We start from the raw sequence: 27068 nt of genomic DNA, 5'->3' as shown, positions 1-27068 counted from the left end.
CAGATTCTGAATTATCACTGATGTTTTCATCTCAGGTTTTCAGAGGTCAAAGGTCAAACACAGTTTTATTGTTATTGTGACACTGCGTTTATATGTGAGACCAGATCCTGGACCTGGACCTGGACCCTCCACCCACTGATAAGATGAACCATAAACCTTTGAGCAGCAGCTGATCAACATCATCATCTGTTGACTTTATGTATCTGTTTTCTACAAAACCACGAGGTGAAGCCTCAGATCCAGATCAGAGACCAGTTTCAGCTGGTTTTAGTCCTTCATTCAGGATCCAGGACAGGAGATACTGGATCTTGAACCAGGTCTGGCAGGTCCTTTACTTTTCAGCAGTTCCAGAAGGTTTCTGGAGGTTCTGCAGGTTTCAGGAGTTCTGGCAGATCTATCAGTGTAAAAGTCTGGAGTTCTGACCTGGTGGACAGAGGGTTGACAGAACCAGGATGAAGAGGGGGACCCGGGATGGTCTGACAGGTCTGCAGAATCCTGGACTGGAGCTGGAGATGACAGGAAGCACCAGTAGAATCCAGGTGAGTGTAAACCAGAACCAGAGACGGGTCCACCGGTGGTCGGAGTGTTTGTTTTAGTCTGCTGGCCCCAGTCAGGTCCAGTCCGCTCCTGAAAATGACGATTTACAAACTTTATTTATGGAGACTTTTGTAAGACTAACATAGTAAACACCACTCGTCTACCTTGTCCAGCAGGATAGAACAAACCCCACCGGTCTGCCTCGTCCACTTTCACTTCTGAGGGCCAATACAATCACAAACAGCTCATCATGTGACCTGTCACACTGGTTTTACTGGTTTAAAGGGGTCCTCAGGTCTCTGTTTCTCCTCAGGTCTCAGGTGGTCCTCAGGTCTTAGGTGGTCCTCAGGGGCCCAGGTCTCCACTGTCAGCAGCAGTGAAGGCTGCAGCTCAGTGGGCGTCGTACTCCTGCAGCCGCTGGAGGCACAGAGGAAGAAAACTAAGAGGTAAGTCGAGCTGGTCTTCATCAGTCTGCTCAGCAGATTTGGACTGGTTTTAATGGTGTGTCTGGTGTCCAGGACTTCAGCCAGAGACCAGGTACCGAGGTCTGGCTGAGGACAATAAAGGTGATGAAGAGCAGAGAGACGAGACTGACGGCACAAATAAAGACCAAAACCTGAACAAAAAACTGCTGGACCACTTCAGAAACCTGGCTGCTTCAGACCAGGACCAGGACCAGGTAAGACAGACCAGGACACAGACCAGGACCAGGTGAGGTGAAACATCAGTATAAAATCATCCTGAACCTGTATGTGTGTGTGTGGAGGTGGACCTGGCGTTTCTGGATCAGCTGATCTCGGATGGAGCCGATCCAAACAGCTCAGACAGATTCGGACAAACTGTTCTTCACGAGGTGAGTTTCAGATTCACTTCCTGTTCTCATTGGTTTCTATTGGTTCATTTAACGACACTGTGTGTATGTGTGTGTGTTCAGATCTCCAGGGCATGGAGTGTGGATGTGATGCGGTTCTTCCTGGACCGGGGTTCAGACCTCCTCCGCCCTGATCATTTTGGAGTCACGGCGCTGCATGTGGCCTCAGCACTGGACTACCAGCACATGGTCCAGTTCCTTCTGGAACGGAAAGGTCAGAGTCAGTGCACAACCACTGAGGCTCATGGGTACTGTAGTCTACTGAACGTGTCCATTGGGTTCTGGCCCCAAGCTCTGCACAGATCAGGTCTACAGATCCTGATCGTGTTCATGTGTTGTTGTCCTCAGCTGATCTGGAGGCTCGGACTCTCCTGGACCAGCAGACCCCTCTTCACTTCGCTGCCAAGAATGACGCTGTGTCTTCAATCAGACTCCTGCTGCAGGCCGGAGCCTCTATCAGCTGCACCGACCACAAACACCGGACGCCGCTGCAGCTCGCCGCCAACCTGGGTACTGCTGACATCACCGCTGACATCACTGACATCATCACTGACATCACCACTGACATCACTGACATTACCACTGACATAATCACCTGCCTGTCGTGTGTTTTCAGAGCGTAGTGAAGCCGCTCAGGTTTTATTGGAGCTCGGGGCGGAGGCAGGGATGAAGGACTCTGATGGACAGCTCTGTATAACTGCTCTGATTGGTCAGATGAGTCCAGTGGTAAAAATGTCCCTCCTACTGACAGAGGACAGGGCTGTGATTGGTCCAAAAACTTTTAATGTGTTTGTTTACGTTTGTGTACGTTTGTTTATGTGTAGCCTGGTGTTGTTGTGTTCAGGCCCAGCTGGCGCTCTGTCAGTTCCACATCACTGACAGGATGACCAGACAACAGTACTACTACCTGAACCTGCTGGAACCAGATCCACACCCACACTCACCTGAGAAGCACCTGAAAGGTAACACTGCTATTACCACAACTACAGTAATATTGCAGTATTACTACAGTACTACTACAGAATCCCTACAGTACTGACAGTATCACTGCTGAAACTGTCATACTGATGTTTTACTGACAGTCCAACCACTTGCTGACCTGTCTGTCTCACCTGTCTGTCTGTTTGTTGTCTTGTAAAAGCAGTTGTCAGTGAGCCGACATCTCCAGTAAGTTTTCACCAGCAGAGTGAAGTGTTCTATATTCACCTGTGTTTACCTGTGTTTACCTGTATTCACCTGTGTTTACCTGTGTTTACCTGTATTCACCTGTGTTTACCTGTGTGTTTAACAGCTGGAGGTGGTGGTTCAGGAGGGAAAACTGGACCTGATCATGAATCCAGTCTTTCTCAAACTGATCCAGGTCAAATGGAAACTCTATGGCAGGTAAAAGTTCACTGATTTGTCTGATTTATGTTACATGACTCAGGTGAACATGTGTCTATCTGTCTGTCTGTCAGGTTGGGGGCATGGCTTCTCCTCATCTTAAACTTCCTGTTCAACGTCTCCTGGACGACCGTTGCCATCTCTGTGTCTGTCCACAGAGACTCAGCTGATCGCTATGTCCTCCCCCAGGTGACCTGTCCTCTTTCTCACCTTACTCTTTCTTTACCTGTCTCTCTCTCACCTGTCTGTCCCTGTTGTGTCTGTCTCTCAGGACTGGTGGCGTGTCCTCCTTGTGGTCCTGGCGCTCCTGTTGACCCTGGAGGAGGTGCTGAGGGAGGTGCAGGACATCCTGTGTTCCAGGAGGAAGCTCCGCCTCTGGAAGGAGTGGGCAGAGCGTCGTCTCCTTGATGATCTGCACTGTTCACATCCCATGTGGCCTCAGGTACGAAAACACAACAACATCAACAACAAACAACAACAACATAATATTATTAACTACACCACTGTAAAATGTTATTATTGATATTTGTGTCATTATTTTTCTATAATCATTGTTTTAAATTCTGTGACGTGTTGAATAAGTTTCTGCTGCAGAACAACCAGCAGGGGGCAGCACAGCTTCAACAGCAGCTTCATTACTATCAGGAGTATTTTTAGTATTAATATCAGTGTTGTGTTGCAGGAGAAACTTTTCTTGTTGGATCAGAAGAAACAGATTCAGAGGAGGAGAGGAAACTACAGCAAAGACCTGTGGTAACAACACACACACACACACACACACACACACACACACAGACACACTATTCATAAGAAGATTCATCACAAGACAAACAAAGAGAATCTGTAAAATAAAATAATATTAAACTATAATGATAATAGAAACAAAGTTTTATGAAGAGGTTTAACTGATCCAGAGTCCAGACCAGGTCTTAATAGACCAGCAGTCTGTAGTATGTCTGTAACTATTCTTACATGTGGTGTGTTTTTGTGTGTGTCATCAGGAACGTCTGCGATTGGCTGGTTTACTCTCTGCTGACAGCGTCCTTCAGCGTCCATGTGGCAGATGTGATTGGTCCATCTCCGTCTCTGCACACTGCCAGTCTGCGTCTGTTCTCCATCACCGTCGTCTTCCTGTGGCTGCGACTGATGAAGCATGTCAGAGCCTTCAGGTAACACACACACACAGCGGACAGATCAGTACTGACAGTAATCAGTAATCTGAGTATTTTTAGCTGATTCCTTGCAGGACTTTGACTTTTATTTTTCCTCTGTGGCGTCAGATACTTTTACTGCATTAAAGTATCTGAGTACTTCCTCCATGTCTGGTCAGGATAGCTGGCATGGTTACCATGGTAACACTTAGTACACCTTAGTGGTCAAGTTACATCGCCTCACTGTTACCATGACAACAGAGGAGATGAGGATGACCAGGTGTCCAAAGATCCTCTCAGCTGCAGGAGGTCTTACTCACTGACATCCAGGTGTGTGTGTGTGTGCAGGTTGATGGGTCCGTTCATCGTCATGTTGGGGAACATTGTCGGGGACGTGATGTGTTTCCTCTTCCTGTATGCTGAGATCTTTGTTCCCTACGCCTGCAGCTTCTGGATCATATTTGGAGGTCAGAGAGTGTGTGTGTGTGTGTGTGTGTGTGTGTCTGTGTGTCAGTCACCTGATCACCCTTTAACCAGGTGTGTACTCCCCCCCAGGGTCCTCCTCAGTTCCCAGCATGCAGTCTGTCTCTGGCCTGCTCTACAGTCTGTACCGCATCACTCTGGTGGATGAGTACGAGTTCACTGCCATGGCGACGGTGGACGCTGTCATGGCTCCTCTGCTGTGTGGGACCTTCCTGGCAGCATCCTCCATCCTGTGTGTCAACCTGCTAATCGCCCTGCTCACCGACACCTTCCAGAGGTCAGAGGTCACACACAGACTGTCCACACCTGGACTGACTCACACACCTGTTTGGTTCACCTGGTCCAGTTCTCTGATCCATCAGGGCCAGTCCCAGGTCTAAAACCAGTCCCCGATCTGAAGAGAGTTAAACCAGGACTAACCTGAGGAGGCATCAGTCTGAACTGGTCCAAACTAAAATAATTAATTTTTTTCCAAAACAAAATATGTCAATAATCACACAGTCATCAATAATCAGCTATTGACTAGTGTGTGTGTGTGTGTGTGTGTTTATGTGTGTGTGTCAGGGTTCACGATAACTCTCAGGCGAACGCTGTGATGCAGCAGGCCGCCGTCATCCTGCAGGTGGAGGACTCCATGCCCCTCCTCCGCCGTTTCTATGACAACCAGTATATATCCAATCACTGTGCACCACTGGCCGATGCCCACGATGATGACGTTAACACAAACCCCCGTTACCATGACGAGATGGGACGCATCACAGCACAGATCAAAGTTCGTTTGAAAGAGCAAAAGAATTTTAAAAACTTTAATTAAAGGTCAGAGAGTAAAGTGTGTGTGTGTGTGTGTGTGTATGTGTGTGTGTCTGTGTGTCTGTGTCCTACAGGAGACTCTGGACCAGTTCCTGGTCCTGCAGAGAGACGTAGAGACGGTCTCAGGATCAAGATCAGGATCTGGGTGAGGCTCTGACCGTCGCTGACGTCTTCAGGTCTGAGACTCTGCTGCAGGTCTGACTCTTCATCTTCTCTCCACCAGAGTCCACATGGACCAGAACCTGCAGAACCACCTCCAGGAGAGAAAGGACCAGCAGGACCAGGAACTTCAGGACCAGAACCAGGAGCTTCAATTAATCCGAGCAGAGCTGAGGCAGCTCCGGACTCTGGTCCAGCAGTTGGTTCAGAACAGGACAGACTCAGGTTTACAGAATTGACCAGACCAGACCACAGACCAGACAACAGACTAGACCACAGACCAGTCTCTGGCTCTTCAGACATGAGGACTGATCCTGATCCAGCTCTTGAAGAACTCAGTGCTTTTATTTTGAAATAAAGGCTAAATGATAATTATTATTATTATTATAATAAACACAGGCTGAATGCCTCTGTTCAGTCTGAGTGAATCATATTTTTCTCCTGTGATTGTTTTTAACTTCAAATAACCCTGGACCCTAACCCTAACCCTACGCAGAGCCAACACACATACAGACAAACAAAGTCAGTAAAATGTTTTTATTGTTGTTTTATTTTTATTTTAATGTTTTCTGTTTGTTCAGACTCTGAGTGAACGTTTATTTATTTCCCTTGTTTAAAACATAATAAACAAACAAAAACATGGCCCCGCCCCCTTTGCTCCTCGGGCCCTCAGCTGTTGATCATTTCCAGTTCCGGTTCTTCTTGCAGTAGCCACAGAGTAGAGGGAGGAAAGATGGCGGCAGCCGAGTCCGACGGAGATCCACCGTCCGCTTCACGTTCGGAATTCCTGAATTTCTCCGCCAAAGACACCGCGTCGGTAAGCGGCTCCTCGCCCTGTCAGCCCCACTGACCCTCTCTTGTCCTGTGACCGAGTCAGTCCGAACTCTCACACCTGCTGAACGCGGGATTTAGAGGTCAATCCGCTGTTTCACCGAGCTAATTCTAATGCTAGGGCTAAAGCTAATGCTAGCTGCAGGGAGGATGTGTAAAACATCTGGATGTCAGTTTAAAGCTGCCAGAAACATCTGGTCCGCCTCTGTCAGCCCGAACTCTCCGTTTACACCCCGACTGTCGGTTCGACCGAACCCGATCCGCATGTTCTTGTCGTCCAAACCCGCTCCGAGCGTTTATTTACCGTTACAGCGAGCAACATCGGAGCGGTGGGTCCGGAGGCTCCGTCCCAGGTCCTAAAGGCGCAGTCCGAGGTCCTTGGAGATGGTCTTGGTCTTGGTCTTGAGACACTGTCTCACGGTCCCAGGTTCGCAAACACGGTCTCAGGGCGAAAGACTCGATTCCAAATTCTGAGACACAAGTCCCATAATAATTATATGTAAATTGAATTCATGAATAACCCGTTACAGTAAAGTCTGTGATAAAGGACAAAACATTATCAGAGGTGAGATTCCTCCTGTAGGCACAGGATCTGCTGCTAGCTGATAAGCTGTCACCAGCTGTTAGCTGATGCTAGCTGCACTAAGCTGCCATGAGCTGTTTACTGTTAGCTGCTAAGCTGCCACCAGCTCTTAGCTGATGCTAGCTGCTCTAAGCTGCCACTGCCTGTTAGCTGTTATCTGCTGATGGGTAAACTAGCTAAGCTAATAATAAATAGTGTGGTGACCAGAGCAGACAGGTTCTCTCAGGTTGTCATTAATTAGTTTAATTCAGATTAGCATAAAGCCATCATCTCAGCAGCTGTTAAAATGGGATCCAGCAAAACCAGGTTAACAACAACACTGTGACAAATATTCTCTCACTATGAGTTCATCGTTTTCCCCAGGTTCTTTGTGACATTTGCATTTGTTCCTCTGAACACAATGACTAAAGTGAACTGATTATTTATTGAAAGTTATCAGCTCTAAAACAGATTTTATGGGTTTAGATTTTCATGGTGCTAAATGATCAGCCAAGGGTTATATTGTAATCTATGTGACTCATTAGCACCGTGTAAGTCTGGTGTTGGCTCTATGTTAGCTCTGTTTTAGCTCAGTTTTACCTTAGTCTTAGTCCTAGTCAGGTGTTAGCGTAGTGTTAGCCTGGTGTTAGCTCAGTGATAGCTCGGTGTTAGCTCGGTATTAGCCTGGTGTTAGCTCAGTGTTGGCTCGGTGTTAGCCTGTGTTAGCTCGGTGTTAGCTCAGTGATAGCTCGGTGTTAGCTCGGTATTAGTCTGGTGTTAGCTCAGTGTTGGGTCGGTGTTAGCTCAGAGATCTGGGTCAGTGTGTCAGTGAATAGCAGGTTAAACAGTGACAGAGCTGATTAATCCGCTGCTACTATACCTGGTTACAGGAGAACTACTACTACTGCTACAGGAGTACTACACTACAGGTTTACTGCAGTACACTACAACTGTTGCTGTTTAATTTTCTGTTTCTGTGTCTTGGAGAATCAGAAACTGATCAGAATTGATCACCAATCAGTTTCTGTGATCAGAGAAATGTTTTTATTGTTTTTGGCTCAGTTTAATGGAAACCATCAGTTTACCAGAGTTACTGTGACATGTCACTTTGTTTACTAAATCTAGTGCCCCCTCCTCTCTCTTCCTCCTCCTCCTCCTCCTCCTCCTCCTCCTCAGCGGTGGCTGGCAGCAGCCGACCTGCAGCAGGAGGTGTACCGTCACCTGGCAGTGTATGTACCCAGAATCCTTTGTCTGGGTCCGAGTGGGGGCAGCGGCAGCAGGGAGGAGCAGAGGGAGGAGCAGAGGGAGGAGCTGGCCTGTCAGCTGCTCCTCCTGGCTCCTATGGAGTGGCTCCTGCTGGGGGAGGAGCCGGCGGCCGGCCTGGCTCAGCTGCAGGAGAACAACCAGCCGTCACCGCTGTGTGGACACGTGTTCAAGGTCGGGGAGCCCACCTACTCCTGCAGGTAACACACGCCTGCACAGGTAACAGAACAGCAGAACACATATACACTCTGTCCAGATGTTAACCATGTTCTGTGTGTGTGTGTGTGTGTGTGTGTGTGTAGGGAGTGTGCGGCCGATCCAACATGTGTTCTGTGTATGCAGTGTTTCCTAGGCAGTGTTCACAAAGAGCATCGATACAGGGTGAGTACACACACGCAGAGCAGCTGGTTGATGTGAGGACAGACATGTGACACACACAATAGACACCCATCTGCTGTCAGGTACAGACAGACCCCGCCCACCTCAGGGTGAGGAATCGTCTTAAAAGCTCTGATCAGGACGGATGTTGACAGACAGATGTGGACAGGAAACTGTCAGAGGAGCAGCTCCTGCGTTTGTTGTCTTTGAACAACAAACATATGTCTGTTTCCAGACATGGAAAAGTCTGGAAACAGACAAGGACCTGCAGAGGTCAAAGGTCGAGCTCTGCAGGTGACAGCAGAACACTGAGAGTCTGCTGTCAGATGCAGGTGACAGAACACACATCTGAAGGCTTGTATTTATATCTTTATGAGGACCAGTATCAGTTTCAGACACTGAGGACGTGTGAGGACATTTTCTCTGTTTAAAGGTTCAGACTTGACCTTAAGGTTTAGGTACATGTGTCTGTGTGTATCACTGACCCTGTGTATGTGTGTGTTTTAGATGACCACATCAGGAGGTGGAGGTTTCTGTGACTGTGGAGATGCTGAAGCCTGGAAGAAGGGTCCTTACTGCCAGAAACACACACCGACCGACAACAGCAGAGACACAGAGGAGGTGAGACAGCTGTCTCTCTGTCTGTCTACCAGTCTTCCTGTCACTGACCCTCTGCAGCAGTCATCACCTGGTGCTGTTTGTCCCTCCAGGACCCCGTAGCTCAGCTCCCCGCTGACATGGTGGCCCGTGGTTACAGCATCTTCTCCATAGTCCTGAAGTACGCTGTGGATCTGCTGACCTGGGATCAGGAGGAGCAGCTACCTGCAGGACTGGAGCCACTGTATGCGCTCACCTCCACCTCATCACACAGGAAACATCAGAAACATCATTCTATCTACTAAACTTTATTTAATCAGGTTTTATTTTCAGCAGAGAAACAGTCAGACATCAGATCAGTCACAATACACAGTTGTACTGCATGTACTCATACTTTCTGTGTGTGTGTGTGTGTGTGTGCGTGTGCGTGTGCGCGCAGGGAGAGAGGAGACACCTACTACTGCATGTTGTTTAATGATGAAGTCCACACCTATGAACAGGTGATCTACACTCTGCAGAAAGCTGTCAACTGCAGCCAGAAAGAAGCTGTCAGCTTCGCCACCACTGTCGACAGAGACGTCAGTACTTGTCATCATCATCGTCATCATTATTATTATTAATTGAATTATTATTATAAATATACAGTTATTGTAGGTCAGTGCAGTAATAACTGAAATTCTGACCTGAGCTCAGAACAAATTTTTTTCACATGATGAGGAGGTTTATGTTTTCAGCTGAAAGGGTGATGTGTGTGTGTTTGTGTTTGTTTGGTGTTTGTTTAGGGCAGGAAGTCAGTTCGATACGGAGATTTCCAGTTCTGTGATCAGGCCAAGTCAGTGATAGTGGTGAGTATCTCCATACTGACCAGACTGATGATGATGACAACTGATGAAGTGAATTAAACCCTCTCCCCCCCCCCCCCCCCCCCCCCCCACCACCACCACAACAACCACAACCACAACCACACACACACACACACACACACGCACACACACACACACACACACACACACACACACACACACACACACACACCTACCTACCTACCTACCTGCCTCAGAGGAACACCAGCCGTCAGTCGAAGCCTCTCCGGGTTCAAGTGATGCACTCGTCTGTTGTAGCTCATCAGTGTTTCGCTCTGAAGGCTCTGAGTTGGTTGGGACAAATCATTCAGTACTCTGGTACGTCTGGACTTCATTACCCATGATCTCTCTGTGTGTGTGTCACCGCTACTGCTGCATGTTGTGAGTGTGTTACCATGTTGTTACAGATGGACTTAGGAGGATCCTGTGTCAGGTGGGACTCCAGAAAGGTGCAGAGGGAGAAAACTCCTCTCTGGTCGACCGACTGATGCTCAACGACTCCAAGATGTGGAAAGGTAACCTCACCTGTCATCTCACCTGTCACCTCATCTGTCACCTGACCTATACTGTGAGAACTTGTGTTGATGCATCTCTGTTCTGATCCATGTGTAAATAAAGGTTTGAGTTTTGAATGTGAGTCAGTGAGACAGGTGAGACTCATCTGGTGTGTGTCTGTAGGAGCGAGGAACATCTACCACCAGCTGCTGATGAACAGTCTCCTCATGGACCTCAAGTACAAGAAGATCTTTGCCATCCAGTTTGCCAAGGTAACTCACCTGATCAATACTCACTTGATCAACATTCACTTGATCAGTTGATCAGTTATTGATTAGATCCTGTCAGATGTTATCGATTAGATCCTTCTTACTCCACAGACGTTCACACTGCTCCTGAATCTGTACCTTTATAGGTCAGACAGGTAATCAGTCAGACTGAAACTTGTATGTTTATTTTATCCATTGTTGTTTTAAACCAGCTCCTCTCTGTTCTTTTATTCTTCATTTATAATCTGACCCTGGATCAGTCCGGCAGAGGTTTCTGGGTTAAGAGGTTAAACTTAATCCACCTCTTTGTCTCGTTGATGTTGTTGCTCGGCTGCTCAGTGTTTCCGTTGTGACCTAGTTATCTTCAGTCTTCTGTTTTACCCTGGGATGGTGCAGATTATTCTCCGGCCCCCTGCTGCTCAGCTGCAGCTCAGACTCACCTATAAAGTTTATTTAGTTTAAGCTGGTTGAGACTGGTTTGTTTTCAGGCGTCAGTGAAGTTTGATTTTATCAAAACATGAACAGAATGTTTGTTGGGACTATTTTCAGTGGCGGATTAATCCACATGTGGTGCTGTGGTGAGTGTTTGGGGCAGCAGCTTTACTGTAACTACAATAGGTCACACTGAGTATCATGTCGGGGTATAATTTGGGAGGGGGTGTTTTGGGGGTGTCGGCCTCGGCACCAGCGACCTCTGACCCAGAGGTGAATGTCGTCCCCCCCCCCCCCCAGAACTACAGACGCCTCCAGACAGATTTTATGGAGGACGACCACGAGCGAGTAGTGTCAGTGACCTCGTTGTCTGTTCAGCTCTTCACTGTCCCAACCATGGTGAGTACTCCTCCTCCTCCTCCTGCACCTCCACACACCTCTCTCTCTCTCTCTCTCTCTCTCTCTCTCTCTCTCTCTCTCTCTCTCTCTCTCTCTCTCTCTCTCCTGCTGGTAGAGTTATGAACGATTGCAGAGCGACTACGTGAAAGACGACCACGACCGTGAGTTCTCCATCACTGACCTGTCAGTACAAATATTCACCGTCCCGTCGCTGGTGAGTTCAGTCTGAGCTGATTTTACTTCATCACCTCTCAGCTCCACATCAGAGTCTCTGGTTTATAAACAGTCTGGTTTCTGTTGTTCAGCACAGATGGGATTCAACTATGGTTTATTTTCTTAAATCTTCCCCAAAAAACTTTGATGTTCTTACTTGAACTGCACTGATCAAACTAAAATCTCACTGAGACAAAATAAATGTGAATAATCTGCAAATAAAATAAACTTTGTTCACATGTGGTGTCTTTATATTTTATCAATACGGAGTCAAATGATGAGAATGATTAACTGATACGCAACAGAATCTGGATGCTACATTTCCCATAATGCCCCTGGGCAGAGTCAGGCTGGTGAACAGCCGCTAAACATTCAGTGTAACCACCCTTTAATCTTCATTTTGTGTGTGTGTGTGTATGCGCAGGCCCGGATGCTGATGGTGGAGGAGAACTTGATGACCACCATCATCAGGACGTTTGTGGATCACCTTCGTCATAGAGACCTGCAGGGACGCTTCCAGTTTGACCGCTACACCGCCCAGCAGGCCTTCAAGTTCGGACGAGTCCAGAGCCTCATTGGCGACCTGAAGTGAGGACCAGTCAGAAACCAGTCAGAAACCAGTCAGAGACCAGTTAGGTCCCAATTCTCCCAGCTGACCCAGTGTGTGTGTGCAGGTACGTCCTGATCAGTCGTCCCTCTGAGTGGAGCGATCAGCTCAGGATGAAGTTTCTAGAAGGTTTGGACGCGTTTCTGGAGCTGCTCAAGTGTATGCAGGTACCGGTCTGTCTGAAACTGTCAGTCTGTCTCTGAACCTGTCTCTCTGTCTCTCTCTCTTAACCTTCTGTCTGTCTATCTCTCAGGGTATGGACCCGGTGGTGAGACAGGTGGGGCAGCACATAGAGATGGAGCCTGAGTGGGAGGCAGCGTTCACTCTGCAGATGAAACTGACTCACATCATCTCCATGATCCAGGAGTGGTGCTCTGCTGATGTGAGTCTACACCTGTACACACACGTGACACTCACCTGTACACACTACACAACAGTCTCAGCTAAGTCATCAGTCTGTCAAACATCTTTGCTGATTATTGATCAATAAATTAATAAGTTAAAATGAATAAATTAATTACTAATAATTTGTCAGCACAGTATTGTTCTGACAGCTGTCTACCTGTGTGTGTGTGTGTGTGTGTGTGTGTGTGTGTATATGTGTATATGTGTGTGTCAGGAGTGTGTGTTGATCGAGGCTTACAGGAAGTGTCTGGGCGCGCTCAGTCACTGTTACAGTGGCCTCCCAGACGGTGAGCAGCCAATCAGTTTGAGCCTGGCCGGTCACAGCGTGGAGACGTTCAGGTACCAGGTGTCTCAGGACAAGGTGTCCATACACCTGCCGGTCTGCAGGCTGCTGGCAGGTAAACACACGCTGACACACACACGTGAATCTGATGTAACTAAATCAAAACAAATGGACTCACTGATGTAAATAATCAGTAATGTGGTGGTGTGTTAATGTTAATGTGATGTGGTGATGCCCCCCCCAGGGCTCCATGTTCTCCTCAGCAGGACTGAAGTGGCCTCTCGTTTCCCTGAGCAGCTTCCTCTGGTCAGTAACAGCTTCACAGTTTAACACTGATCAAACTAATCAAACTCTCAGACTGAACTGTTAAAACTGGTCAGATCAATACTTCAGTGTTGACATGTATGTGTGTCCTCAGGGTGAACTCAGCCCCCCCCTCCTGATCGAACTCCCCCTCCGCTGCCTGGTGCTCTGTGCACAGGTGCATGCCGGGATGTGGAGGAGGAACGGCTTTTCCCTGATCAACCAGGTGAGTCCGTAACTGATGATCAATACTCAAGTGATCAATACTGTGATCAGTTCAACGACTGTAACAACATGTTTGTGTTTCAGATTTATTATTACCACAATGTGAAGTGCAGAGTGGAGATGTTCGACAAAGACATCATCATGCTGCAGGTAGAAACACTCTACTGACTCTTGTGACTCTACTGTCTCTATCTCTGCTGTCTGTGTCTCTACTGACTTTGACTTTCCTAACTCTCCTGACTTTCCTGACCCTCCTGACCCAGACTCTACTAACTCTAGTTCTACTGCACCAGGTGGTTGTAGTTTCGGTCTGTTACAGGCGTTTGTGTTTCTGCTGCGATGCAGGCGGGGGCATCCATGATGGATCCAAACCACTTCCTGATGATTGTTCTGAGTCGATTCGAACTGTTTCACATTTTCAGCTCTGCAGACGTCAGGAAGAGATACAGAGAGGCCAACAAGGTCAGTACTGACTTCACTGACTCTACTGACACTGTAACAGACAACAAGAGATACAGACCAACAAGGTCAGTACTGACTCTACTGACAGTCCTCTGTCTGTATGACAGGATGTGGTCCAGCAGAACAACACTCTGATTGAAGAGATGCTTCACCTCATCATCATGGTCGTTGGTGAGTTCATCTATGCTTCTTCAGTTTTATTTTAAAAGACCATGAGTCAGGTGATACAGGTGATACAGATGATACAGGTAGCACAGATAGCGGCAGCATCAAAGCTTTACTCCTGTGAACCACAAACCCATAAGGGCTCAGCTCCAGGTGTTAGTGACGTTCAGGTGAGGCCTGAGGAAGGCAAAGATGCGGCTCAAACTGTCTTTATTAACACAGACTCACCTGTGTTTACCTATTTACTGTCTGAAGATGAAGCACTGCAGCTGTTGGTTTAACTGTGTGTCTGGGGTGGGGGTGGGGTTCAGGTGAGCGGTACGTGGCAGGTGTCGGACAGGTGGAGCCGTTTGACGAAGTCAGAAGAGAAATTATCCACCAGCTGTCGATCAGACCAATGGCTCACAGTGAGCTCGTGAAGGCTCTACCTGAGAATGTGAGACACCTACCTGTCTGTCTGTTTACCTGTCTGTCTTCTGTGTGTATAGACAGCTGACCTCTACCTGTGTCTCTCTCTCTCTAAGGGGAATAAGGAGACAGGTCTGGAGAGAGTCATCGACACCGTGGCTTCATTCAAGTCAGTATGATGTCCACCTTAAATACAAACACCATCAGTCTGAACAGGATTTAATTTTCATCAAATATTTATAACATGAAAAACTCCTTCATCCACCTTAACTGAATCTGTTCACCTGTAGAATCCAGGTGTCACAGTACTGACTGCAGTACTGACTAGTACTACTGACTGACTCGACTAACTCTGGTTTGGACTGTAATACTGACTAACTGTAGTACTGTGTATTTGTATTTACAGGAAGCCAGGTGTGACAGGTCGGGGTTTGTATGAACTGCGTCCTGAGTGGAACAAATACTTCAACCTGTACTTCCATCACTACAGCAGAGCTGACCAGTCCAAGGTACATACACTGATTAGGGCATTGATTGGGATATTGATCAGTGAGTCATTGATCTGTGAGTTGCCATGGCAACCATGTGTGATGTGTGTGTTTCAGGCTGAGGAGGCTCAGAGGAAGCTGAGGAGACAGAACGGAGAGGACACAGGTAAACACACCTGTCTGTCTCACACATCTACACACCTGGCATGTGTCTCACTGGTCACCTGTGACACAGACAGGATTCTGAATGAAATGTTGCAGCAGACCTGCGTCACTGTGACTTCCTGTTTTGTCCTCTGGCTTTGTCTGAACCAGATCTAAGTGAGTCTGGACCTCAGAGGCCTGTACTATGAAGGGAGTTTAACCTCCTCTGATTTAACTCAGGTTATCAATGAAAGTTGGGGGTGACAAACTAAATGGTCTTAAATGGTATGGCAGTGATTAAGATGTCGGTAAGTTGAGTTGGTGTTAAAATAATGGACAATAACGTCCCCCCACCCCCATTTAAAGGATTATTCACATCAATAATAGACTAATGACACTAATGATGCTCAATTCTACTGCTTGAAAAAACAAATTAAAATAACAAATTAATAAGTGAAAATGGAAAATGTGGAGCATAAAAAACACCATCCTTTGGTCCACATACCTCTACCATCCACTGCATACTTCTTTTCTTTTTGGGAGACTGATGGTCTTTAGACAACCCCCGTCCTATGGAGTCAGACTCTCTCAGTCGTCGTCCCAGAATCGATTGGTTCTTCCACCTGTGGGGCGGAGTGTTGGTAGAAGTAACACCGAGTAAAGTTACACTCGACATCACTACAGGATCTGACCTCCTGATAGCATCAGACAACAGACTTGTTTCTGTACTTGTTAGATCTCAGTGCTGCTTCTGATATGATTGATCATCACATCCTTTTACAGAGACTGGAGCACTTTATTGGTATTAAAGGAACTGCACTAAACTGGTTTAAGTCCCATCTATCTGATAGGCTTCAGTTTGTACGTGTTAACAACTACTCCTCCATACACACAAAAGTTAGACATGGAGTTCCACAAGGGTCAGTGCTTGGACCAATCCTCTTCACTCTGAATATGCTTCCCTTGGGCAATATTATCAGGAAACACTCCATAAATTTCCATGCAGATGCAGATGATACACAGCTTTATCTGTCAATGGAGGCTAACGAAACCAATCAGCTAGCCAAACTTCAGGCTTGTCGTAGGGACATTAAAACTTGGATGACGAGCAACTTCTTACTACTGAACTCAGATAAAACTGAAGTCATTATAATTGGTCCTGAACACATCAGAAATAAACTTTCTAATGATGTAGTTCCATTAGATGGCATTTCCCTGGCCTCCAGCCCCACTGTAAAGAATCTGGGAGTCATCTTTGATCATGTCCTTTAACTCACATATAAAACAAACTTCTAGGACTGCCTTCTTTCACCTGCGTAATATCACCAAAATTAGACATTTTCTGTCTCAAAAAGATGCAGAAAAACTAGTCCATGCATGTGTTACTTCCAGGCTGGACTACTGTAATTCATTATTATCAGGCTGCCCCAACAAGTCTCTAATGACTGCAGCTGATTCAAAATGCTGCAGCACGATTAATGACATGAACTAGGAAAAGAGACCATATTTCTCCTGTGTTAGCCTCTCTACATTGGCTCCCAGTCAAATCCAGAGTAGAATTCAAAATCCTCCTCACATACAAAGCCCTTAATGGTCAGGCTCCATCTTACCTTAAAGATCTCATAGTCCCCTACAATCCCACCAGGACTCTGCGCTCCCAGAATGCTGGTTTACTGGTGGTTCCCAGAGTTTCCAAGAGTAGAATGGGAGGCAGAGCCTTCAGTTATCAGGCTCCTCTACTGTGGAACCTTCTCCCAGTTTCGGTCCAGGAGGCAGAAACACCCTCTGTACCTTTAAGAGTCGGCTTAAAACTTTCCTCTTTGATAAAGCTTATAGTTAGGGTTGGCTCAGGCTTGAACCATCCCTTAGTTGTGCTGCTATAGGCCTAGACTGCTGGGAGATCTCCCATGATGCACTGAGCTTCTCTCTCTCTCTCTCTCTCTCTCCATACTGTGGAGATATAACTCAATATCTTCTCTTTCCTGTAGTATTGTGCTCTTCTGTCTCTCTCTCCTCTTCTGTCTCTTTCTGCAGGTATTTCTTCCTCTGGAGCTGTAGAGTCTGATCTGTGATGACAAGTCTCCTGCTGCTCCTACAACTCCACTCAACACCTGCTGCTAGAATTAGAAATTACTTACACTGCTATTAGTTGTATTCCTATGTTAGCAGTTAATACTTTGATTATCACTACTGTCATTACTACTGCTGTATTACTGGCATCACCTTACATTTTATATGGAACCCGTGTTATGCTACGTTCTTCTCTCGCTATTCTCTACCACCCCCCCTTAACCAAATCGGTCAAGGTAGATGGCCGCCCACCCTGAGTCCGGTTCTGCTCGAGGTTTCTGCCTCTTAAAAGGAAGTTTTTCCTTGCCACTGTCGCCTAGTGCTGCTCATGGTGGGATTTGTTGGGTCTCTCTCTGTAAATACCTATTTTAAAGAGTACGGTCTAGACCTGCTCTATATGAAAAGTGCCTTGAGATGACTTTTGTTGTGATCTGGTGCTATATAAATAAAATTGAGTTGAAAAATTGAATTGAACTAAGTTACTTCTGAAGTTACCCTGATAAACCAGTAACCCCGCTTCATTGTACAGGCCTCAGGTCTGAGACCAGCTCTCATTAATAATCTGATCTGTGTGTGTTTCAGCCCTGCCCCCCCCCCTCCTTCCCCCCCTCTGTCCTCTGTTTGCCAGCCTGGTGAACCTGCTGCAGTGTGACGTGCTGCTGGCTGTAGAGGGGGCTGTGCTACAGTGGGCTGTGGAGCCCAGTGGAGGGGGCTGGACCGAGTCCATGCTGCAGAGGGTAAGACTCACCGGGAGGGTCGACCAATCATGGTCTGATTAATCTGTAACAAAACTTTTCATATGTAAAATAACTATAGTATCTGAGTAACTGTACTTAGTTACTTTAAACACCTTAGTATCATCATCAGTTCTCAGTGATTACTGCATTAACTGTGTACTCTCTCTGTGTACCGTGTGTGCAGGTGCTCCACCTGGTGGGCATGGCTCTGCTGGAGGAGCAGCAGCAGCTAGAGAACAGCAGTGGAGATGATGACGTCACCTTCAACTACACCTGCAAGATCACACGTCAGTACACACACACACACACACAGTGTTTTTGATTTGTTTGTTGTATCTGTAAACACCCGTTGAACAAACATTGTTACTGATGTCATCGGAACACCTGAGCTCTGACTAAGAACCAGTTCACTCACTGGTCTCATCTGTTTCTGTTTTTGTATTTTCAAATCCCCGGAGACTCACTGAGAGTGTGTGTGTTCACCTGTGTATGGTCACCTGTCTGTGTGTGTTCACCTGTGTTCAGGTCCAGGTGAAGCTCCCAGTACCTCAGGAAGTGTCCTGGCCTTGTTGGAGAGTCTGCAGAATGCTCCTCACCTGGAGGTCCACAAAGACATGATCACCTGGATCCTCAAGGTAAACGAGGTCACACCTGTTGGTCTGTAGTGAGTTATGATCACCTGTTGACTGAGTTAATTTCCAGGTGAATCATCAGGTCACATGAACATGAACCTGCAGACAGACTCCACAGGTAACTGAAGGAAACGTTAACAATGACACAGTTTGATCAGCAGCTGTGATTCTCATGAAAACAGTTATCAGTTCCTGTTTCTCTGTTTTCAGAGAGCTGAGATCACCGATCATTTGTTTCTCTGTCCAGGTTTATCTGGATGCTCTGTGTCATTGAGTAGTTCAGTCAGTGATGTGTTACTGTGTTTGTTTGTGTGCAGATGGTGACAAACATCAAAACGATGAGAGAACGAACGTCGTCCACGTCCACCATCACCATCAGCCCAGGACAAGGACCAGAGGAGGTAAGACACAGAGACACCTCAGTAACACAGCAACCTGCATCACCATGGTCAGGCTGAAAACACCTGTCTCACCTGTTCTCACCTGTCTTCCCTGCAGACGGTGAGAGATAAAGACAAGGCAGAGAGGAAGAGGAAGGCGGAAATGGCTCGACTCCGTAGAGAGAAGATCATGGCTCAGATGTCGGAGATGCAGAAACATTTCATCAACGAGAACAAAGAACTATTTCAGCAGAGTCTGGAGGAGCTGGAGGCCTCAACATCTGCCACTGCAGAGAACAGGTACACACCTGTACACACCTGTGCACACTGGTTAACATCTGCTGCTGCAGACACGCAGGTGTGGTTCTAGTGTGTCACCACAGAGTATTAAAATATTCTCCTTTCTCTCTTCCAGTCCTTCCAGTTCGGTGCCCACCTGTGTTTCTCAGGTGTGTGTTGGGCCCAGGAGGGTGGGCAGAGCTGAGCGTCGTCAGCTTGTGACTTGTATCCTGTGTCAGGAAGAGCAGGAGGTCAGAGGTCACGGCAGAGCCATGGTGCTGGCAGCATTTGTCCAGAGGTCGACCGTTTTGTCCAAAAACCGGCGTCGCAACCTGCCTGACCCAGGTGAGCTTCATTCTGAAATCATCAGGACAGTAACCAATCAGAGTTAAAGGTTTATTGATGGATTGTTGTGAATGTTTGTTGCAGAGCGGCATGACCCTCTGTTCATGCACCCTGACCTGTCTCTGGGGATCCATACAGCCAGCTGTGGACACATCATGCACGCCACCTGCTGGCAGAGGTACGACACCATAGTCCATCTCTGACGAGTCAATAATTCAGCCATTTTAACTCATAACTGATCCCTGTTCCTCCTCCACACAGTTTAACTCTTAATGTGCCCCTCCCCTCCCCCCTCACCTGTGTGTTCAGGTACTTTGAGGCGGTGCAGCTGAAGGAGCAGCGGCGTCAGCAGCGTCTCCGAGGTCACACCAGCTACGACGTAGAGAACGGAGAGTTTCTGTGTCCGCTCTGTGAGTGTCTGAGCAACACTGTGATCCCTCTGCTGCCGCACACACCTTCACCTGACCACAGGTAAACACACACCTGACAACATGTAAACACACCTGACCACAGATAAAAACACACTGACGGGTGTGCTCTCTCTGGCTCTTTTTCTCTCAGTGTCAATCATTCCTGTCTGGAGGAGTGGCTTGAGACAACCAATCAGCAGATAGCATTGCTACACTCTGCCAACAAGAAGCAGTCTGATGGTCAGTCACCTGTCAATCATTTAGAGGGCAGAGTCAGGCCCAGCTAAGTACCTGTGTGTGTGTGTTAATGTATGTTTTTTTTTTTTTTTGGTGTCTCAGGTGCAGCAGGGGGGGCGGAGCCTGTCGTTCCTGAAGGATTCAGAGTGGATTTCACTCCACAGTGAGTGAGGATCTGGTTCTGCCTCAGAGACTCTGAACTGGATCCAGTTCATCAGCAGAGACACAAACTGAGTCTTTAGTTTCAGTAGAAACACAATAAACAGTTTTTAATCTTCAGGTGAAATGATTTAGATTCAAGTTTAACAGATTAGTCTGTCTGGACCACACACCACACTTTTACCTGTGAAGTGTGTGGTCCAGACAGACTAATCTAGTTCAGGACTTCACACCTTGATGATGTCATCAGTTAATGATATCACTGTTTCCCTCAGGAACCCGTTCTCTAGCAGCATCAGTGAGATGATCACCACCTTCAGCATGTCCACCTACAAGGTCGGACTGAAGGTGAATCCTAATGAGCAGGACCACCGAGTCCCGGTGCTGAGCTGGTCCACCTGCGCCTACACCATCCAGAGCATAGGTACACAAACACCTGAGCTACACACACCTGAACTCTACAAACACCTGAGCTACACACATCTAAACTACATACACACCTGAGCTCTACAAACACCTGAGCTACACAAACACACCTGAGCTACACACACACCTGAGCTAGATGTACACACACACCATCCAGTGTGTAGCTACACACACACCTGAAGAGATCTGAGGTCAACCTGACAGTGTCTTTCTTTGCAGAGCGCTTCCTGATGGACGAGGAGAAGCCACTGTTTGGAAGTTTACCTTGCCGACAGGTAACAGATCAGTTAAAGAGAGAAGCATTGTGATTGGTCAGGAGGGCGGGGTTTACCGTGCAGCTGCAGGTAGCTGTGTTTTTGTGACTGACAGCTGGAATGAGATCACTGGAGGTGGAGCTTCTCTCAGGTTAATCTTGTGTATACTGACTGATTCAGCAGAGCAGGTAAAACTCGTGTGTGTGTTGCAGGACGACTGTCTGAGCTCCCTCACCAGATTCAGTTCAGCCTGTTGGACAGCAGCTCCACTGAAAACAGTTCACACACACTTCTTCAGACTGTTTGCAGGTAAACACACAACAACACAATACAATAAAGCAGCACACACTCTCTTTGTATCACATGGTGATCTCCAGTTTTAGTAGTGTGTGGTCAGTGTGTGTGTGTGTATGTTTGTGGTGCAGCTCTGGTTCCAGACTCGCAGGTGGAAAACACTCCGTGTATCCTCGACATCGACATGTTTCACCTGCTGGTGAGTTTCATCATTGAACATCAGTTTAAATCGAGTTAAAATCCAGTTTAAATGTTTTTATGTTCAGTTTAAAGTTGGTTTGAATCCACTTCATATGTTTATGTCGGCTCGGTCCAGTTTAACTCCATTTAAGTCCAGTTAGCAGCTAGTCTGAATGCAGGTACCTCGGGTTAATCTTAGGTAAAACTCAGGTTAATCTCATGTATAGATGCAGTCTACTGTATTTCTCTCTGCAGGTTTACAGTGTGTTGTCCTACAGCTCGGTTCACAGTCTGCACCAATCAGGAAGCAGCATGGTTGACTCAGCCCACCTCCACCTCCTTCACCTGGTCACTGTAGCTCACCTGGTTCAGATTCTGCTCACCTCCACCACAGGTGAAATACACACATGAAGAACACAACAAATACACACGTGCACACATGATGTCCTGCAGGTAGTTCCACATGAAGCAGTCTGTTTCTACCTGTCTCTCACCTGTTTGTGTGTAGAGGAGGTGTGTATGGATCAAGACAGTGGAGGATCAGAGGAGGAGGAGCTCACCTGTCAGCTCTATGACACACTGAGGAAACACCTGGGCGGGTGAGCACATTCAAACACACACACACACTGAGACAGGTGAGTCACCTGTCAGGTGATCGACAGTTTTAAATATCAGTTAAAGTAAAAAGGAAGAAAACACAGATTTAAAGTGAAGCTGTAAGTCTGAGGTGTATGAACTGTGCTGATATTGATCAGTGATTAATTGATTGATTGATTGAGTGATTGATTACCAGAAGCAGCTTCAATATGGAGGCCTAAAAGTGACAGAAAATAAACAGATAAATAAGTAAATTACAAAAATATAAAGAAAGTAATAAAGCAATTTCATGAAAAAATATATTTTCTGTATTTATTGACTAATATTTATTTTAACAGATAATTTCTTTTGATTTACAATGAATTTAACAGACTTAGACTTAGACTTAGACTAGACTTTATTGATCCTTTGGGATGACTCCCTCAGGGAAATTAAGTTTCCAGCAGCTTATACAGACAGGAGCAGCACACAGGACAGTTTGCAAACAACAACAGCAACTGCTTGTAAACAGGTATAGAGAATAGAATAAAGAAATAAACAATAAACAGTAAACTCTTAATAGGATAAAAAAAATACACTGTAAACTCTTAACTAAATATACAAACTATAAATAGAATAAAATAAGAATGAGATAGGATAAATAAATATGGAGAACTATATATGGCCTGTGGTTAAATTAAATTAAATTATTGCACTGTGGCGGAGGATAAGGTTATTGAGTGTCCGGGGGGGTTATTGCATATTAAGTGGCTACTACTCCTTCCCTTCTGTCCTCTGAACTCTATCTCCTCCTCCCCCCAAGTGAGGAGTTGTAGAGCATGATGGCATGATGAACAAAGGAGTTCTTAAGCCTCTTGGGCAGGAGCAGTCTCTCACTGAACAGGCTCCTCTGGTTGCTGATGGCGGTGTGCAGAGGGTGGCTGGCATTGTCCATAATATCCAGCAGTTTGTCCAGTGTCCTCATCTCTGCCACTGTCGAGAGTCCAGCTTCATGCCGACCATGGAGCCGGCCCGCCTGATCAGTTTATCCAGTCTGGATGTGTCTTTCTTGGATATGCTGCCCCCCCAGCACACCACAGTGTAAAAGAGGACGCTGGCAACCACAGACTGATAAAACATCCACAGCAGTTTGCTGCAGATGTTAAAGACCGCAGTCTCCTTAGGAAGTAGTAATAATGACTGATCAACATTAAACTGTTTATTTTTTTCTGCCGAGCATATTAATGTCATTAAATATCTCCTGTGTGTGTGTGTTAGTGTGTTACCTGAAGTGTCCTCTGGGTGGCAGTTGTGGCGTTGTGTGAAAGCCGGTGTCCTGCCATTCCTCCGAGCAGCCACCCTCTTCTTCCACTACCTGAACTCTACAGCGCCGCCTGCTGACCTGCTGGGTAACAACAACAACAACACACACACACACACACACACACACACACACACACACACACACACAGACAACACAACAAATTGTGTTTGTGTTGTAGTTGCAGGTCCTGGTCAGTGGGAGGCGCTGTGCAGCTACCTCAGTCTGCCCTCCAACCTGTTGCAGCTTCATCAGAGCCAACACACACAGCTTGAGCCGCTCATACACAGGTAACACACGCACACAGGTAACGTGTGACTTCACTCTGTGATGACATGACACCTGATGACATGAACATAACTTAAATTCATCACACATGATGTAACACTGTGTGCGTGTGTGGGTGTGTGTGCGTGTGTGTGTGTGTTTGTGTGTGTGTGTGATGTCATACAGGTGGTGTCGTCATCCAGGTGTGACACAGACGCTGCAGGGGGGTGGAGTCATTGTCAGGTTCCCCAGAGAGTCGAACAGACTGATCGAGCTGCCGGAGGATTACAGTGTCCTGATCAACCAGGCGTCGAGCTTCACGTCAGCACTCACACACACACACACACATACACACACACACACACACACAGACAGACAGACACAGTTCTGTGAGTTCATGTATATAACCTGTACCTGTGTGTTACCTGTGCAGGTGTCCACGGTCAGGTGGAGACAAGTCTCGTGCTCCAACTCTGTGCCTGGTGTGTGGCTCCATGTTGTGTTCTCAGAGTTACTGCTGTCAGACTGAGGTGGACGGAGAGGACGTCGGTGCCTGCACCGCCCACACCTTCACCTGTGGAGCCGGCCTCGGACTCTTCCTCAGGTAACACACCTGGACTCCACCTCTGCTGCTCTCAGTCCTGCTGCCACCTGCTGATACTGGATCAGTCAGACTGACGTTCACAGGAGGAGTTAATAAACAAATAACCAAAAAATAAACAGTGAGCTGCAACAGAGTCTGATAGACACTATTGATCATAAAATGATTGATCTGTTTGTATTTCCTCATGATGAGATGTTCTTCATCTGTCTATTACACCTGCCACAGGTATGACAACACCTGCTCACTGTGTGTGTGTGTGTTGTGTGTGTTTGTGTTTGTGTGTGCAGGGTCAGAGAGAGTCAGGTGTTGTTTGTCGCAGGTAAGACAAAGGGCTGTTTCTATCCTCCTCCTTATCTGGACGACTATGGAGAAACTGACCAGGGACTGAAGTAGGTGTTTACTGACCTGTTTATGTTTTTGTTTACCTTATTGTTCATTTCTTCCAAACACACCTGAGCATTAACATCAGGTTCAATTGGTTCAGAGCAGTCTGTCTCATGTTTGGACCCAAAATTAAAACCTGTGAAATATTTTCTGTTCAGATGCATAGACTCATCAGTTTGAATCAGTTTTTATTATTATTTATTGATAACTAATGTCCAAACATGGTGTTACAGACGAGTTGAACACAAACATGTTACATGGTCAAAATAAACTGAAGAAAATCTGAGACGGAGCTGAAACAACTTCACTGAGTTCTGGAGTGACTCTTTGACCTTTGACCTGCAGACGTCAGATGAAAACATTCACACCTTTAACATCAAACCAACATTTAAATCTCTTTTTTATTTTTGTTTATTTTTGTTTTTGTGTGGCTGTCTCTAATTTAATTTGTTTGTGTTAATGTTTGTTTTACTCGTTTTAATTTGGGTTTACATGTTTATGGTTTTATTTGTTTATGTTTGTGTCCCTGCAGGCGGGGGAACCCCCTCCACCTGTGTTCAGAGCGTTACAGGAAGATTGAGCGTCTGTGGCGGCAGCACGGCATCGCTGAAGTCATAGGTCACGCTCAGGAGGCCAATCAGACACTGGTTGCCATCGACTGGCAGCACCTGTGATGTTTGGCTCGGCCCTGCCCTCGCGCTCCGAAAGATGGCCAGCATTTGGCTCTTGGCATTTACCCCGCCCCCTTTTCAATAACGAACCAATCAGCTTCCTGCAACCTAGTGCTGAGCTCAGATCAGCTTTCAGGGATTTTTTTTTTTTCAGGATGTTTGGTTTCTGTCTGACCTCTGACCTCTCCAGGTGTTAGTCCACCAATCAGAGAGAGGAGAAACACTGACTCCAGGAGAGTTTAGATGTTTTAGTTCCTTACTAACTTGTTAACAGAGAGCCCTGCCCCTTTGCTGCTGCTGTTGATTGACAGGCGGTTTCAGATAAACCCGAAAATCAGTTTGACCATTGACCTGATGTAAACCTCACCTCAGGTCATGGATTCTCACTGCACGATAGGAAAACATCACCTGTTTTCTGAGGCTCATGGGTAATGTAGTGTCAGAACATAAACCTGTAGGAACAGTCCAGGTGAGTCACACCTGAGGCCCCGTCACTCTGCAACACATTCAGAGCTGCAGCAAAGATCAATCAATCAGTCAATACACAAAATTAATCAGCACCAATTCTGATAAGCAATCACTCGACTCATAACATTGTGAAGTTCTTTCTCCAAATTCTCGCATTCACACGACATTTTATGTTTGTGGTGTTTTCCCTCGTCAGGTTTCAGTTTCGTCTCATGACATTCACATTAACACCTGGAACCTGGAAACCACCTGGAAATGACAACCTGACCCCAGGCGTTTCCACATAAACAACAAATCAGTTTTATTCTGAAAGGATTCAAATAAACAGGAAGTTAAAAAACACTGACAAGAGCCACATCAATTGATTATTTCTTTATTGATTAATCTTCTGATTATTTTCTATTAATTGATTGGTCTTTAAAACAATGTAAGATAATCAATCACAAAATGACTTCAGTGATAAATTGATTATTAAAATAGCTGATGATTGATCTGATGATTGATCTGATTGGATCAATTGATCCAATACAATGAGTCAGATCAGATTCACATGTGAATATTTGGCCTCAATTTTTAAAACAACTGCTGATTAGCTTTATCAGGTGATTGATTGATTGATTAACCGATGCAGCTTTAGTTAGAATTTAATCTCCTGGATTTTTCAGTCTCCATGATGACAGATTCCCTGAGTTCAGTTTTAGTAAAAACAGAAACATTAATGATCATAGAAACGTTAGAGTCGGAGCTTCAGCCAAGTATTGATCAGTTACAACATATCAAACCACATATCAGAGCTGCATATTGATTAGGAATGAACGACTGATCCCAGATCAGTTTTTTACTTTAGTTTTGTTGTTTTAAGGTTTTATTTAAAGAGACTTTGGGTGCGTGTGCTTCATGTGTGTTTTTTATGGCTTTGAGTTTGAGCTGAAACGTGAGGTGAAACATTCAGAAACGTTTTGATGAACAAACGTTGGAGATGTTTACGTTTTTTTATCACAGGTTTCCTGAAGGTGTCGACGGCTCATCGCCTCCTCACTGCTTCATTTATCACTTCTGACTTGTTAATATGTGAATTCTTGTATAAATGAGGAAATGTACAATATTGTATAAGAATTACAAAATCAATAAAAACTTTAAAAGAATTACATTTTTCTGTTTATCTGAAAATCTGCAGGATGTGACACT

General features: G+C 46.2%; 2 protein-coding genes across 3 annotated transcripts; both read left to right on the top strand.

Moving 5' to 3' along the window:
• The first annotated feature begins 12 nt into the window (after positions 1–12).
• Positions 13–5825, top strand: LOC108874356 (transient receptor potential cation channel subfamily A member 1). Its single transcript, XM_018662779.2, has 19 exons — positions 13–539; positions 851–983; positions 1056–1216; positions 1304–1390; positions 1472–1622; positions 1757–1918; positions 2025–2134; positions 2253–2370; positions 2550–2575; positions 2700–2791; positions 2866–2980; positions 3063–3233; positions 3474–3544; positions 3793–3960; positions 4291–4409; positions 4498–4702; positions 4990–5197; positions 5310–5380; positions 5459–5825. Exons 1-19 carry the CDS (start codon positions 453–455, stop codon positions 5631–5633), a joined length of 2430 nt encoding a protein of 809 aa, XP_018518295.1. The 5' UTR covers positions 13–452; the 3' UTR covers positions 5634–5825.
• Positions 5826–6076: 251 nt separating this feature from the next.
• Positions 6077–27025, top strand: ubr2 (ubiquitin protein ligase E3 component n-recognin 2). 2 transcript variants are annotated; one of them, XM_018662773.1, is made up of 46 exons: positions 6077–6211; positions 7964–8250; positions 8353–8431; positions 8936–9049; positions 9139–9269; positions 9465–9603; positions 9808–9870; positions 10086–10206; positions 10296–10403; positions 10567–10655; positions 11599–11697; positions 12121–12284; positions 12371–12470; positions 12557–12685; positions 12923–13106; positions 13236–13297; positions 13410–13520; positions 13604–13669; positions 13865–13981; positions 14089–14152; positions 14458–14582; positions 14671–14723; positions 14961–15063; positions 15160–15208; positions 17839–17993; positions 18178–18280; positions 18519–18628; positions 18943–19026; positions 19124–19305; positions 19421–19629; positions 19714–19807; positions 19939–20100; positions 20191–20279; positions 20379–20439; positions 20711–20859; positions 21081–21136; positions 21328–21424; positions 21541–21608; positions 21845–21983; positions 22098–22188; positions 23444–23574; positions 23668–23776; positions 23940–24074; positions 24187–24357; positions 24645–24746; positions 25274–27025. In XM_018662773.1, the coding sequence occupies exons 1-46, from the start codon at positions 6128–6130 to the stop codon at positions 25413–25415; spliced, it is 5280 nt and encodes a 1759-aa protein (XP_018518289.1). In that variant the 5' UTR covers positions 6077–6127; the 3' UTR covers positions 25416–27025. The 2 variants fall into 2 exon arrangements, with proteins under 2 accessions (XP_018518289.1, XP_018518288.1); XM_018662772.1 differs by lacking the exon at positions 11599–11697 and adding an exon at positions 11385–11483.
• Positions 27026–27068: the final 43 nt, after the last annotated feature.

Source organism: Lates calcarifer, unplaced genomic scaffold (assembly GCF_001640805.2).
Source record: "Lates calcarifer isolate ASB-BC8 unplaced genomic scaffold, TLL_Latcal_v3 _unitig_5321_quiver_747, whole genome shotgun sequence".
NCBI lineage: Eukaryota > Metazoa > Chordata > Actinopteri > Centropomidae > Lates > Lates calcarifer.
Note: the sequence above shows the minus strand (reverse complement) of the source record. Positions and strands in the feature narration are given on the sequence as shown.